Below are 14,523 nucleotides of genomic sequence, written 5' to 3' on the forward strand. Positions count from 1 at the left end.
ATGGACGTGTGTTTGTGCATATCTATGTTTGTGCACATGTGTTTTGCATATGTATATACATGTGTGTGTATTTGAAGGACCAGCCCCCTGGGCTGTCTTTAGCAGTTTACTGTCTAAATATAGTCTCATGCACCCTCCTTCCCCCTCTCTGTTCCCCTGTGTGACCCTCACTCAACACTGTGGGCATTCCCATATCAGAGCAGGGTGAGACTGAACCGCCTTACACAGCTGAGGAGTGGGACAGAAGGAGAGGGACAGAAAGCGACAGACAGAGAGAGCGACATTCTCTTTTCAGCTAGTGTATGTCACATGAAGTCTCTGCTTAGCTTGGTTGACATGCAGGGACAGGGTTCATGTAATTAGGTGGACATTTCAGGTGCGTGAGGGAAAAACGGGTCTTAAGTGTGATGCAGTTTGGTTAGCTTCGGCTGTGCAGTTGTTTGTGTATGTATAGAATGACCCGTTGGTACATATGAAAGTGTAGGTAGGTGGTGTGTGTAGGTAGGTGGTGTCAAGGCCTTCAGGGAACCCCTCTGTCCTTCATCTCACTCTGAAACCTGTGGTGGTCCAACCATGGAGGATGGTGAACTGGTGTTTCAGTTTCCGGGACAATCTGGCTCGCCGGTAGAGAACCGGAGGGGCTTTGGTGAAACTTTGGTTCTACGGCACAAAGAAGTTCATCACTTCTTCTTTGTCCCATTCAGGGAGCAGCCCATCTACAGCACGCGTGCCCACGTCTTCCAGATAGACCCCAAAACGAAGAAGAACTGGCTGCCAACCAGTAAGCATGCAGTCACTGTCTCCTACTTCTATGACAGCACCCGCAACGTCTATCGCATCATCAGCCTGGATGGCACCAAGGTAAGCTTCTGCACCTTTCATGGTCACCACACCCCCCGGCACTTGGCTGTTTCTTTTCACTGTGGGGCCACACGGAAACCTTAAAGAGGCTGGAGGCCTTCTACATTACTGTGGCATTGTGGCAGCTACCAAATGTGAGTAGTCTCTGTGTCTGATGTGCAAACAGACCTTAAAACAGTTCAGCACTAGTCCCTGGTCTGGGTCTGGGTCTGGTCCCCTGTCTCAAGTGTGACAGCTCATGTTTCACTATGTCAATCATTTGTGTATATGCGTGTGTGTGTGTGTGTGTGTGGGACTATTTCTGCTGAGCTTGGTTGGCCTGGTGTAGAACCTGCTTGGCATGACTCAAAGCAGATATGAGCTCTTTATAGGGACGGAAACAGTCAAAAGCACACACATGCAATACACACACACACACACACACACACACACACACACACACACACACACATGCACACACATCCCCTCCAGCCAGAGAGGAGAGCGAGACAGAGAGATGAAAAGGAGGGGTTAAAGTGAGATGGGAGAAACAGATGAGAGAGGAGGAGGCAGAAGGAACTAGAAGGATATAGATAGAAAAGTGTGACGAAGTGAATTGCATAAGATTGATGGGAGTAAAGCAGGGCCACGCAGTCCTTTGGTTCAACATTTTCAAATGATAAAACCATTGAATCACAAACTCTCTGCATTAAAAAGGACCATCTTTCATGGTCTATCCCGTGACTTAAGCTGCTGTTGATCAGTACATCCTACTGTGATGTGAACCCCCCCCCTCCACACACACACATGCACACACATGCACGCACACACACACATCCCTCCCAAACTAATCACCCTGTATTGATGAAACTGAGAATGTCAGCAATTACACAACATCACAAATTAATTTGCAATCATTCATCTCTCCTCATTGTTGTTATCCAACTATGGAAATTGTATTACATCATATTTAGATGTCCCCTTTTATTTATTTATTTTTTCATTTATTTTCTACAGACTTCAGATACCCAGCTTTATATATATATATATATATATATATATATATATATATATATAGTCAAATTCCTTAACTCGCTGTTGTTTTTTCAGTTGTCTAACATTCCTTTCCTGGTTCTTTTATGACATTTTTGTCTTGCTGCTTCTATGACATCCATCCGTGTGTGTGTGTGTGTGTGTGTGTGTGTGTGTGTGTGTTGTATAGTTAAGTACTGACAGTGGGCCACTGCAGCTTTAGTTGAAGGCTGTCAAAGTCAAACTCAGCTGCTGCTTGTTAGCTTTCCAACCCTGGATTTCGGTGTGTTGGTGGGTGTGAGCCTGCTCCCATAAACAGGAGCTGCTCTCACTGGATTGCGGTCTTTTTTTACACACACACCCCCCCACCCCCACCCCCCACACACACACAAACAGAAACACACAACGATACATGCGTCTGTCACTCTCTTACTCTCTCAGCTAGATTTTTCCATAATTTTAGGTATAGATATACTTTTTTGTTAATGATAATAATAATGTCATATGTTATTCTTTTATCTGTGCCATAAAATGTTGTGTTCATATCCTTGTGCTTTAATGAGACAAATTTGAACTCTTCCTCGATCTTTTCTTCTCTCTCTCTCGCTCCCCCCTTTCCTTTATACACACACACACACACACACACACACACACACACACACACACACACACACACACACACACACACACACACACAGGGCCACACTAATAAGGGCAGTAATCAAACGGGGGTAATATGTAATAGAGTGTGTGTTTGTTCCCTCCCGCAGGCAATAATCAACAGCACCATCAGTCCCAACATGACGTTCACAAAGACCTCACAGAAGTTTGGCCAGTGGGCGGACAGCCGAGCCAACACTGTCTACGGCCTTGGATTCTCTACTGAGCACCACCTAGCCAAGGTACCTGCCCTCCACACGCACCCACACACGCAAATCACATCTACCGTGCATACCTGTATACTGCCTACTTAAAATATCAAGGACTGTGTTATTCCTGTTTTCTTCTCCCCAAACACCTGATGGATGAAGGCATTACACTCTTTGTGTATTTGTTTTTATCTTTTCGGTTTCTTTTTTCCCACTCTCTCCCTCTCTTTCTTTCTCTGCCTTTCTCTCTTTCTCTTTCCGCTCTATGTGTAGAATCTGTTTCACAGTTGGCCTTAATGAGGCATTTGTCTCTCTGCGTGTGTGCGTGTGTGTGTGTGTGTGTGTGTGTGTGTGTGTGTGTGTGTTTGAATGTGTAGGCGGGAGTTTCTCTCCTCTGCAGTATGATTAAGCTCTGTCGTGAGCTTGGGGAGCCTCACAGCGGCTCCACTGTCAGGCCATAACAACACACATATTCAAACAACCAATCTCTCTCTCTCTCACACACACACACACACACACACACACACACACACACTGGCTCACAGGCACATATGCACATGCACAGATACACATTCACACACACTATAGAGTCTAACACAAGGATGTTGTAGAGCGAATAGAAGCTGTAGCAACTGAAATGTGAGCAACACTGGCTGTATAGGATTGGCACTAACTACTTTATATGATGGATGTGAAGCTGCAGGTTTGTTTTTCAAATGGGCTGTGATGACTTACTCCTGAAGCTTTGATTCAAACCTAGAGCATTTTAGACTGAGACGTACTATACTTACTCAATAATTTACTTAAGTTACTTTTCGAGTCCATTTGTGGGAGACACCTGTCTGACTCCTGCCGAGGTGTTGATTTGATTCCTCCATCAGCCAATATTCAAGTCTGCCCGGTATCTTCTACTTTGCCCCTCTGTGTACTCTGCACGGACACTCAGCGACGAGCCCACCTCATGGTGGTCTGGAACATGGGTCCACGGTGCTTGAGCGTGCATACTGTATTTATATGCTGTGTGTTTTTTTTATTCAATGCCCCTCAGCTGGGCTCACCTTACCCTTTCAAGCCCACCAGATGGATCTTTGCTCGCTACAGAAATAGCCTTGGAGATCAGAATTGATGCAACTTATTAGGTTTAAATATTTTTAAAGAATTGAGCCTTCTCATAGTAGAAGGCTAAGCTCAGTGTGTGTGTGTTTGTGTGTGTGTGTGTGTGTGTGTGTGCATGCACGCGCACATCTGAGTTTATGACAGAAAGGTTACCAGTGGTGACCTAGTTAGCTCATGTTCCTATTGAGGTATTAAAGGAAAGGGCTACTTTTCTAAGCTCAGCTGCTGGTCACTATTGGCAACTACTTTTCTCTATCCCTCCCACTGGCTTTATAACTGGCTCAATACACACTGATCTGTGTGTGTGTGTGTGTGTGTGTGTGTGTGTGTGTGTGTGTGTGTGTGTGTGTGTGTGTGTGTGTGTGTGAGAGAGAGAGAGAGCAAGAGAGTCCATTTATACGTATGTGTGTGTGTGTGTGAGTGAGAGAGAGAGCAAGAGAGTCCATTTATACGCATGTGTGTGTGTGTGTGTGTGTGTGTGTGTGTGTGTGTGTGTGTGTGTGTGTGTGTGTGAGAGAGAGAGAGAGAGAGAGAGAGAGAGAGCGAGCAAGAGAGTCCATTTATATGTGTGTGTGTGAGAGAGAGAGAGTCCATTTATGTGTGTGTGTGTGTCGGTCTGTCTGTGAGAGAGAGTCCATTAATACATAAGCCTGCATATATGTGTGTGTGCGAGAGAGAGAGAGAGAGCGAGAGTCATGTAGACCCACACACAATGGTCCCACTGTCAGACAAGGACATGTATGGTTTCTCAGAGGAGATTAAACCACAATGTTGTGTAAATTGCAGTGATACTGATGTCCTTGCTGTCCTCTGTGTCCAGTTTGCAGAGAAGTTTGCAGAATATAAAGAGGCAGCACGGCTCGCTAAGGAGAAAAGTCAAGAAAAGATGGAGCTTGCCACCTCTCCGTCACAGGTATGTCCAGGTCACAGCGTCCCAACCCAGAATAGCACTTTGCAATTTCCTTGTACGGCACATATCGTAAGAAAATCACTGACCTTTCTGTGCATCACCATGCATTTGAAAACATAATTAGCTTCATTGGTATGTAGGGATGCATATCTAATAATAGCATGTTTTAAGGCGCATGTAATGGCATCGGAGAGAAAATTAGCTTGTTTCAGAGGAGAATCCCCTGGGGAATCTGTTCTTTAATATAAAGGCTGTTTACTGGCTTCAATATCCTAGTCTGTTCATTACAGAGGCTGAGGAAACTGCCTCCCGCTGTATTGCGGTCTCTTACTACTACTATTAAAGCTTCAACTCGAATGGGTTGAAATGCTCCAGTACATTGTCATTGTAACTCTCTTGAGGTGGGTGTTTTCGTGGAGCGAAGTGTAATATCTCGCATTCACTAGGGGTTGATAACTGCATGCTTGTGTGGTGGGACTTGAGGGACTGGCGCGCCTGGAAAGCCTGCGGTTTTCCTATAGTTCAGCAATGCTCCGGTGGTGCTGTCTGACCTGACCACTGACCTCTGTCGCTGTGGGATGTTAGGACTCCATCCCGGTGTCTTTTGGTTTTACTCTTAGCTCCATACATTTTCCACTGTGTCCTCTGGACAGAAGCGCGATAGAGAGGATGTCACAACTAAGCGATATATGCTGGCCCCAACGGATGAGATCCCGAGGGAACCGCATGGTGCACAGATATTAAATGGTATATTAATGACTGTCGAGAGGCGAACGTAACGGCAGGCATAATCTTCCTCTTATCTCTCATTTCCTTCCTGTTCACTTGGGATGTATGGGTAGTGTCATTGTGGTTCTGTATTGTGTCAAAGCCCAAAATCATAATGGCTCTGTTTTATGTATGTGCAGCTGCTAAACGATTTGTCTCTCATATAATTCTATGGTTGTATGGGATATAAAGATAAGCGTTAATCTGTTATTCTGTAATTTCCCAGTGCAAAAGTAAGCTATTTAATGGCCTATAGGTATGCAGAACTGTTCACTAAGACAACCATTTTTAGTGCCAGTACCAAAGGATTATCTGTGCAGGCAAAAGTTAGCTGTCATTCTCTCTCTCTCTCTCTCTTTCTCTCTGACTGTCCCTGTTTCTCTCTGACAAATTCTTCTACTTTTTGGGGAAGATAATATAACCTCTGGAGCTCCAGAATGCTCCAGATGTAGAGAATTGCCAAACAACTTAAATAAAGTCGTCGTCAAAGTTCCGTTTTATTATCTTGTCTTATAAGTTCACGTGAATATTTTATTGCATCTTTGAGAAATCAGCAGGACAGAATCAGAATTGAATTGGCTTATTGTGTTGGTGCCATACAGGTGCATGCTGGGTACTTGGTTGATTTGGTCTCTGGTCATAAACTGTCTGAACACACTAGAGGATTTGAACCCCGATTTGGCCACGGCGACTGATTTTCAAGATGGTGGAGAGTCTGAACCAGGCTGTGCAAAAAAGTTGAGGTTGGGCATCCGGGTAGCGTGGCAGTCTATTCTGTTGCCTACCAACACGGGGATTGCTGGTTCGAATCCTCGTGTTACCACCGGCTTGGTCAGGCGTCCCTACAGACACAATTGGCCGTGTCTGCGGGTGGGAAGCCGGATGTGGGTATGTGTCCTGGTCGCTGCAGTGGCAACTCCTCTTGTCAGTCGGGGCACCTGTTTGGGGGGGAGGGGGAACTGGGGGGAATAGCGTGATCCTCCCACGTGCTACGTCCCCCTGGCGAAACGTCCTCACTGACAGGTGAAAAGAAGTGGCTGGTGACTCCACATGTATCGCAAGAGACATGGTAGTTTGCAGCCCTCCCCGGATCAGCAGAGGAGGTGGAGCAGCAACTTGGACAGCTCGGAAGATTAGGGTGATTAGCCGGGTACAATTGTGGGGGAAAAAGAGAGGAACCCCCCCCCCCAAAAAAAAGAAGGGATCAGGTTGCCACGGACAACGTTAGGCACACATTATCTTGCAATCAGTCCGAACTGCCATGATTATACCGAACATGTTTGATTTGTGTGGTCAATGACTAAAAAAAAAAAGTTAAGCATGTGCGCTTCTTAGATTGGAAAGAGTAGAAATCTGCAAAATTCATTCACGTTTGCATTGCCTTGTCTTTTCACAGTCTGATATGATTATAGAAGTTTTTCTCTCACTCTGACTCTTTCTTGTGCTTTGACAGCTCTTCTCTATGATTTCAGTGATTAAAAAAGAATATAATTGATTGTTCGATCAGTTTATTATGATTTAACAACGGTTAAGTGTACAGTAATGACTAAATGTGTTCCTCTCGTGTAGGAGTCTCCAGGTGGCGAGCTCTCATCACCTTTGACCCCAGTGACTCCACCCACAATGGAGAACATCAATGGCACAGACGAAATCTGTGACGTCACTCCCAACTCAGAGATCCGCCCAGAGCCGTCACAGAACGCACTGGCCTTCGCACACAGGTAGTTAACACAAAAAAAGCACAAATTGGCATGTTTGTTACGAGGCAGTGCTTTCAAATGAGCCATTCATGGAAGCATTCGTATTTCACAATGGTCTCACAAACGCACAATAGAGAGATCTGTGGAATTGTGTGTACCTGTTGTGCTGTGTCTTACCAGATCATGAGCGTTGTTTGGGTTGCATTTGAACATATATGTCTGATGCACAGAAATATGCCCATCTCCTCGTCTTCTATCTCATCTTCTGTTTTTTTTCTTCTCATCCCCTGCCTCTAGTGTGCCTATTGCTGTTATTATTATTGCAGTTTACTCCTTTTATTTACCCCACCTTTCTTGTATCTCTCCTCTCTAGGGAGCAGTTTAAGACTTGTCGGGTCTGCTCTCTCTGATAGGGTTCTCATTACATGTCCTGACTACTGTGCCAGCGTAACTCTCCACTAAGATTGTCAGACACAAGCATGTCCAAATATGATAGCCTGGCTTCAGGTCAGCCAAAACAGGGAAGTGTCTTCCTAACAAAATGCACTGTCCGCTCACTAACCGCTACCAGACGTGGCACATACAGCTGATGAGGACTTTAATGGCTACGAAGGAGAATAAGAATCACTTTGATTCCTGAGCACGAGGATTTTTTTACGATGATAACTGAGTCAGAGTCGTATCTGGGGCATTCCTATTCACACACACGGGCTTCACGTGGAGCAGCTAAGAGAAGGAGGTCCAGACATATGTTTTCCAGGAGTGAGGGAGCACTGACGTGTTTTATGTTGTCCAATCTAAGCATGCACGGCGAGGAAACCGCCTGTACTCTTGAATGATACTTTTCCCCTCCATAGTGTGGGAATAACTTCTGAAAGATAACTTGAAATCAAAATCAATGTAAGCTTGCTTGGTGATGAATTTCTACATTGTTGGATGTATAATGGAGTTTGCGACAATTTCGCCTCTCTGTGGCATGCTTTGTTACTTTTGAATACACTGCTGTCGGCTCCGTGTCCTGTGAGCAGGTTTTCCATGTCGGGAATGATGATGCATACTGCTTGTGATGTTTGAATATCGGTTCATATAGATTCTAAGATTACGTAGAGGTGAAAATGTCATGTGAATATTTTTGCTCTGTATAACGGCCTCCTGAAGAGGTGCGGCTGTGAGGTTCATCACCAAAGGTGTTTATACAACGTTTATGTAACACTTATATAATGTACTGTAGGTAGTGGGAGGCAGAGAGAGAGACAGAGAGACAGAGAGAGAGAGAGAGAGAGAGAGAGAGAGAGAGAGAGAGAGAGAGAAAGAGAGAGAGAGAGAGAGAGAGAGAGAGAGCGAGAATGTATCAAGAGGCTGTGCATGAGTCACTGACACCTAAAGATGCACTCATTGCAAAGGCGCGCACACACACACACACACACACACACACACACACACACACACACACACACACCTTAAAAAGAATAGGAATTCCTGGAGAGTCTTGTCGATTATGGCCGAGATTTAAGTCAAGCAATCACTTCTAAAATGAAGGAAGGCTCCTTTCAGACTGCAACCTCAGGTCTTCTTTGAACAACTGGCTCTTTAAACTTGCGCACCATCTGTAACCTTATGTTTATGTAATGATTATTCCAGTTGCTGATCTTATTAATTAAAGATGTCAATCAATTTCTTAATGTATTATCATTCTTCTTTCCCCCCACAACTACTGCCATGCTGAGATATAAGGGACATATTTTTTATGCTTTTATCACACAACACAAATCTTTAATTGACACATTACAGTCTATAAAGCTGTGACAGCGCCATGTGGAAATGCTCAGTAATCCCCGATGCCAAGCCATGAACTCTTGAAAGGCTCTACAGATCTTTGCAGTGAGAGCTGGCAGTAGAGAGGACACCCACTGCCTGCTGCAGCTTGACTGCTGCTGTGTCTATTGATGCTGCATGCGTGGGAGAAGGGGTTCACTCTCCCCTCTTCTCACTGGCGAGCATGTGGAGAGCAGGCGGACATCACACACGCACCACAGTATCGCATTACTCAAAGGCGTATGCAAGAGTACACCCTCTTGCTCTTCTTTTACACTCTTTCTGTATCCCATCTCCCTCTCCTCGCACCCACGCAGCTTTTATGGCCAGTTTGACTCGCTGTCTGGGGTGTAACGGCGAGAGCAAGTTCCATGACGCCCCCACTTCTTTTGCGCTGGGCCTATCGGCCCAGGTCCTCCTTATGCCTCAGAGTGCAACGAGTGATTGCCGACATGTCACGGCCTTTGTGGAAGATGATACGCAAATTCTGGCGTGTTTTGACCTGGTGTCGTCTATGGTTTTGTGTGACTAATTTCTAAAACCCAAAACAATTAAATAAAAATGAACACTTCATTTAGAACGTGTTTCGTCGTTTTATTTTTGTGTGAGGGCTTACAAAACCTCTCGCACACATGCACAGTGCACGCATATACACACACACACACACACACACACACACACACACACACACTGGTGTTTGCTGGTTTATATCACTTGTTAACAGGAACTCTATAGTGGCCTTGATACGCTGTTGCCCCGTTTCTGAATAAGAAGGCATTTTATCTACATAATACATACCAGATACTCCTATTTAGGGCTGTGTAGGCACTTGTGTGTGGGTGCGGGTGACAGTGGAGTCAGGCGGGGGTGTTGAGAGACAGTTGTCTGCATTGCTGATGCAATTATGAGGGGTTATTCTATACTGGAGGGTGTAGGCGTCTTTTGGTGGGTCTGCAATATGCTTGTGTAAATGGAGTCATCGCTGATGTCATACGTCAGGGTACCATGAGCTCCATCGTCCTCTTCCACTGCTGCCATGGCAACTGCTAATGGCTCCGACTCCCTACTTCTGTGAAGAGGGAGAACTTAACTTGGTTGTCTCTTTCAGTCAGCATATTGCTGTCAAGACGGGTTGTAAAAATCCTCAATATCATGCGTCTTTTTGTGTAAAAGTTCATTGAAACTTGAAAAGGAGTTTATTTCAATATTGGAACGCAATAAGACACAAAGCAGAATATTGTTATTTTGTTTTATTCATGAGTTGTATCATATTGGCATGTATAGCACTGTGGATCAGGCAGGTTTTTTGCAGATCTCCCCTAAAATTTGCACCAAAAATTTTTTATTTTTATTTTTAATGAATAAATAAAACTTTCCCCAAACCCCACAGCCCCTCATTGTCTCTTATTATCTATCTTTTTCTCTTTAGACTGTCCATGGCTCAGATAGGTTACAGCAACAGAAAACGTTAGACAACTGAATTTCCACAGCATTAGGATAGAGGAATCAACCAGATTAAAAAAAATGTATTTTTTTTTTATTCTTAAATAAAAAGTGTTTGTAAAGTTTACTTTATAATGACAGTAACAATTATGTGCTCACATTTTAGCACTGTAAGCCCTAAAAGAAAGCACAAATGGTTACTGCAACATTATAGAAACAACCATATGCATTATTCATTGGCCAGGTGTGCATTTATACATTTGTGTAGTGCACAGCTGCAGGTACTTCCATTACACAATAATAGACATGCTCAGACCATAAAGCTTTAACGCTGAGTTGTACCAATAACTTAGTAGCAGTTCACTGGTAAAGCGGCTGCAAACTTACCATTCTGAGCTCCTTCCCTCTGTCGCTGGACTCTTCCTTTCTTCCACGAGCCTTGTGTTTAGCAGCCACAGCTCAGGTGCCCTCTGAAACCTCTGGGTCAGTGAAACCCGTCTCAATATCGCTCTCTGTCTTTCCTTGTTGCCAATTTTTGCTCCATCTCTCTCTCTCTCCTGCACTCGCCGTCTATCGCCCTCTTCCCATGCTGACGTCTCGCCTGCTCTCCTGCTCTCTGTGTTGACGTGTGCGGTTTATACATTGGCAGTGCTGTGTGCCACAGTGACAGCATCGCTGCGTGAGTGTGTGTGTGTGTGTGTGTGTGTGTGTGTGTGTGTGTGTGTGTGTGTGTGTGAGAGAGAGAGAGAGTGTGTGTACATGTGTAGGTTGAAGTGTCGTCTCCCTCCTATACGTCACACATACAGGCACGCGCACAGCTCGGAGGGGGTGGTGGTTGTGTAAGAATGAAGGCACCGTGGGAGTACTGAGTGAATTAGATCTGGGCTTTCTTTTGCACTACTCAGAGTGGGTGTTGTAACACGGTGGAGGATTGTGCGTGCATGCATGTGTGCATGTGTGTGTGTGTGTGTGTGTGTGTGCGTGTGTGTGTGCAAGCATGCGCACATACAAATGGTGTGTATGTATATGTCAGTGAGGGGGCAGTACAGAAATGAAAATGGCGCTGTTGTTATGATTCATACAAAAACCTTCACGTCTTTGAACAAGACTGAATTTGTGTGTGTGTGTGTGTGTGTGTGTGTGTGTGTGTGTGTGTGTGTGTGTGTGTGTGTGTGTGTGTGTGTGTGTGTGTGTGTGTGTGTGTGTGTGTGTGTGTGTGCGTTTCTGCTGCCGTGCTGAGGAATTACTGCAATGTGTGTGGGTGTAAGAGCTCCTATTCAAAGTGGTACTCCGCAACGTTTAGGTCCCTTATGCATTTCCCAGTCAGCCCTTCAAATCAGCTTTTGTATGAGAGATGGGGTGAGTGGGCATTATGTAAACCTCAAATGAAAGCCTGGCGTGTTCAGATCTATGCCGGGAGATGCACAGTGAATGCATGCTTGCACCTTAGAAAGTTTGAGACAAAAGGTCGTGCACGAATCTAATAGAATAGTTCTACCCGACACCGGCTGTACACTGAGGCTTTTTTCACCGCGTTCCCATCTTTCTTCTCTCACCCACGCTGATCTACTGCAAAATTCAATCATACTCAATCACTCCTCTTCGCCTGCCTCTCTTCTAGTCTTTCTTCTGTGAGTAGCTAGACCAGATTAGGCTCTATCCAGTCTGAGTGAATAATCTCAGATTACAACCCCATGTGGCAAGACAGCTGCTTTCACAGCCACTGGCCAGCTAGTGCTGAACTCTGTTGTGAGTGCCCGCTGCAGCCCCCGTCAGCTTCCTACACTGGTACAGAGACTGATGGATGGAGGAATTTGTGTACATGTTCTCTCCGTGTCTGCGTGGGTTTCCTCCGGGTGCTCCGGTCCCCTCCCACCATCAAAGACATGCATGTTAAGGTTAATACTCCCGCCTGTGCCCCTGACCAAGGCGATGACAAAGAACTGGAGTTGGTCCCCGGGCACTGCACTGCGGCTGCCCACTGCTCCTAGTGTGTGTATAGAGGATGGGTTAAATGCAGAGAATGAATTTCATTGTGTGTATGTACAGCGACAATAAAGTATTTTCTCTTCTTCCTGCAGCCCCACTATGACCAAACACTGGGAGGCAGAGCTGGAGGCACTGAAGGGAAATAACGCCAAGCTAACAGCAGCTCTGCTGGAGTCCACAGCCAACGTCAAACAGTGGAAACAACAACTGGCTGCCTACCAGGAGGAGGCAGAGAGACTTCACAAACGGGTGAGGCATGTGGAGGCAACTCAAAGTTTGCATGGTCTGATGTTTGTGTCCTTCTGTTTCATATTATTTCAAGTTATACCATTTATCAGCGTATTTGTGTTCTGGCTAACCTGGTGTTTGCTTGTAGGGTTAAACTTTTCAACTGAAACTGGGGCATAACATTGTGGTGTTATTCCTATTCTTACTCCTTTTCTCATTTTTTTGGTTCTGACTTTTTTTTCACGTGTATTCTCGTTTGCCGTTTTCTCTCCTGTGCAAATGATTGAGATCAAATCAAAAAGGTCAGAGGAGCAGAGCAGGAGGTGTTGAGTGAGGTGAAAGGCGACGAGGCATGAGCACAAGGGCAAGCAAAGAGGGCAGGAAAAGGGTGACATGAGCCAGGATGAGGGAGCATTTAAGCAAATTAGAGCATTGTGCTGGTATGAGGTTGGCATTGTGACCAACTTCCTGTATGGATTACAATCAAATTTTCCATCCTGTTCATCCTTTTCCTGTAGGTGACAGAGCTGGAGTGCCAGAGCAACCAAACCCCAGCAATCAAATCCCAGAAAACAGAGCTCAACCAAACCATAGAGGAGCTGGAGAATACACTAAGGGACAAAGAGGAGGTGTGTGTGTGTGTGTGTGTGTGTGTGTGTGTGTGTGTGTGTGTGTGTGTGTGTGTGTGTGTGTGTGCGCGCGCGCACGCACGCACATGCATTCACATGTCTTTGAGAGAGAGAGTCCTTGGCCTTATCTTGTTTCCCCATGTTAGTATAACCAAGTCCTGCCCACTGAGGCACATTTGTGATATTGGGCTATACAAACAAAACTGACTTGACTTGACCTTCACTTGTTGTTGCTGTCCCACAGGAAATGGAAAGGTTGAAAGAAGAGTTGGAGAATATGAATGACCTGATGGAACAGAAAGACACCCTCACCCAGAAGCTCGAGGTGAGAGTCACAGTCTCTCAGGATGGCTGTAGAGGTGGAGACTCTGCTTCAATTTAATCAATTTAAATTTGATTCGTGTTTTTCATTATTATTTTGTATTTCCTTCACTCTATTTTTTATCTTCATTATATTTTGATAAGGCATACATTTTCATTAAATTTCATTTTCATTTATTTGTATTATTGGGAGCTGTTTTCTTCTATCTTTTCCTGAAATTTTTATTGTTATGTGTGTGTGCTTTTGCTTAATGTAAAGCGCATTGTGTTGCGTTTTAAATGTACAAAATCAATGCCATGTCAATCACGTTTGACTGATAATGCCGTAGAGATGCTGAAAGCACTGCCCTTGTTTTCTTCAGGAGACAGAGTTGCGCAGTCGGGTACTGGAGGAGCAGCTGGCGGGGGCCGAGCAGCGACTGGAGGAGAACCAGGAGGAGCAGGAGAATTTCAGGAAGAGCCTGCGGACGCTGTTGGAGCTCCTGGATGGGAAGATTTTTGAGTTGACGGAGCTGAGGGACACGCTTGCCCGGCTCATAGAGGAGGCCAGCTAGAGATGGAGGTGACCCTGGGTCAATGCCGCCGAACTACACAGATGGAGCCATATGATTATATGCCCCCCCCCACCGCCACCACCCTCCTCCTAAATCCCCTACCCCCTTACCCACCACCACCTCCAACCTTCACCCCAGTTGCTGCCCAATCTACTGATTCAACACATACATTGAGACACGGTGCACTATCCCAATTGCTAAACAGGAGTAAAGAGGGCAAACTGACCTATACAGTGTGCTGATGGAGGCATCTTGCTCCACCCCTGTCCTGGCTCTCCTATAGAGCTGGGATGATCTGATAGTTCAATG

At 45.3% G+C, this 14,523-nt stretch overlaps 1 protein-coding gene across 1 annotated transcript; it reads left to right on the forward strand.

Annotated features, from left to right (window-relative positions):
• The first annotated feature begins 573 nt into the window (after nucleotides 1-573).
• On the forward strand, nucleotides 574-14,292 carry homer1b (homer scaffold protein 1b). The gene is made up of 8 exons (XM_056285774.1): nucleotides 574-861; nucleotides 2,643-2,774; nucleotides 4,678-4,770; nucleotides 7,105-7,256; nucleotides 12,575-12,731; nucleotides 13,229-13,339; nucleotides 13,584-13,664; nucleotides 14,023-14,292. The coding sequence occupies exons 1-8, from the start codon at nucleotides 574-576 to the stop codon at nucleotides 14,212-14,214; spliced, it is 1,206 nt and encodes a 401-aa protein (XP_056141749.1). The 3' UTR covers nucleotides 14,215-14,292.
• Nucleotides 14,293-14,523: the final 231 nt, after the last annotated feature.

Source organism: Lampris incognitus, chromosome 1, assembly GCF_029633865.1.
Source record: "Lampris incognitus isolate fLamInc1 chromosome 1, fLamInc1.hap2, whole genome shotgun sequence".
Lineage (NCBI taxonomy): Eukaryota > Metazoa > Chordata > Actinopteri > Lampriformes > Lampridae > Lampris > Lampris incognitus.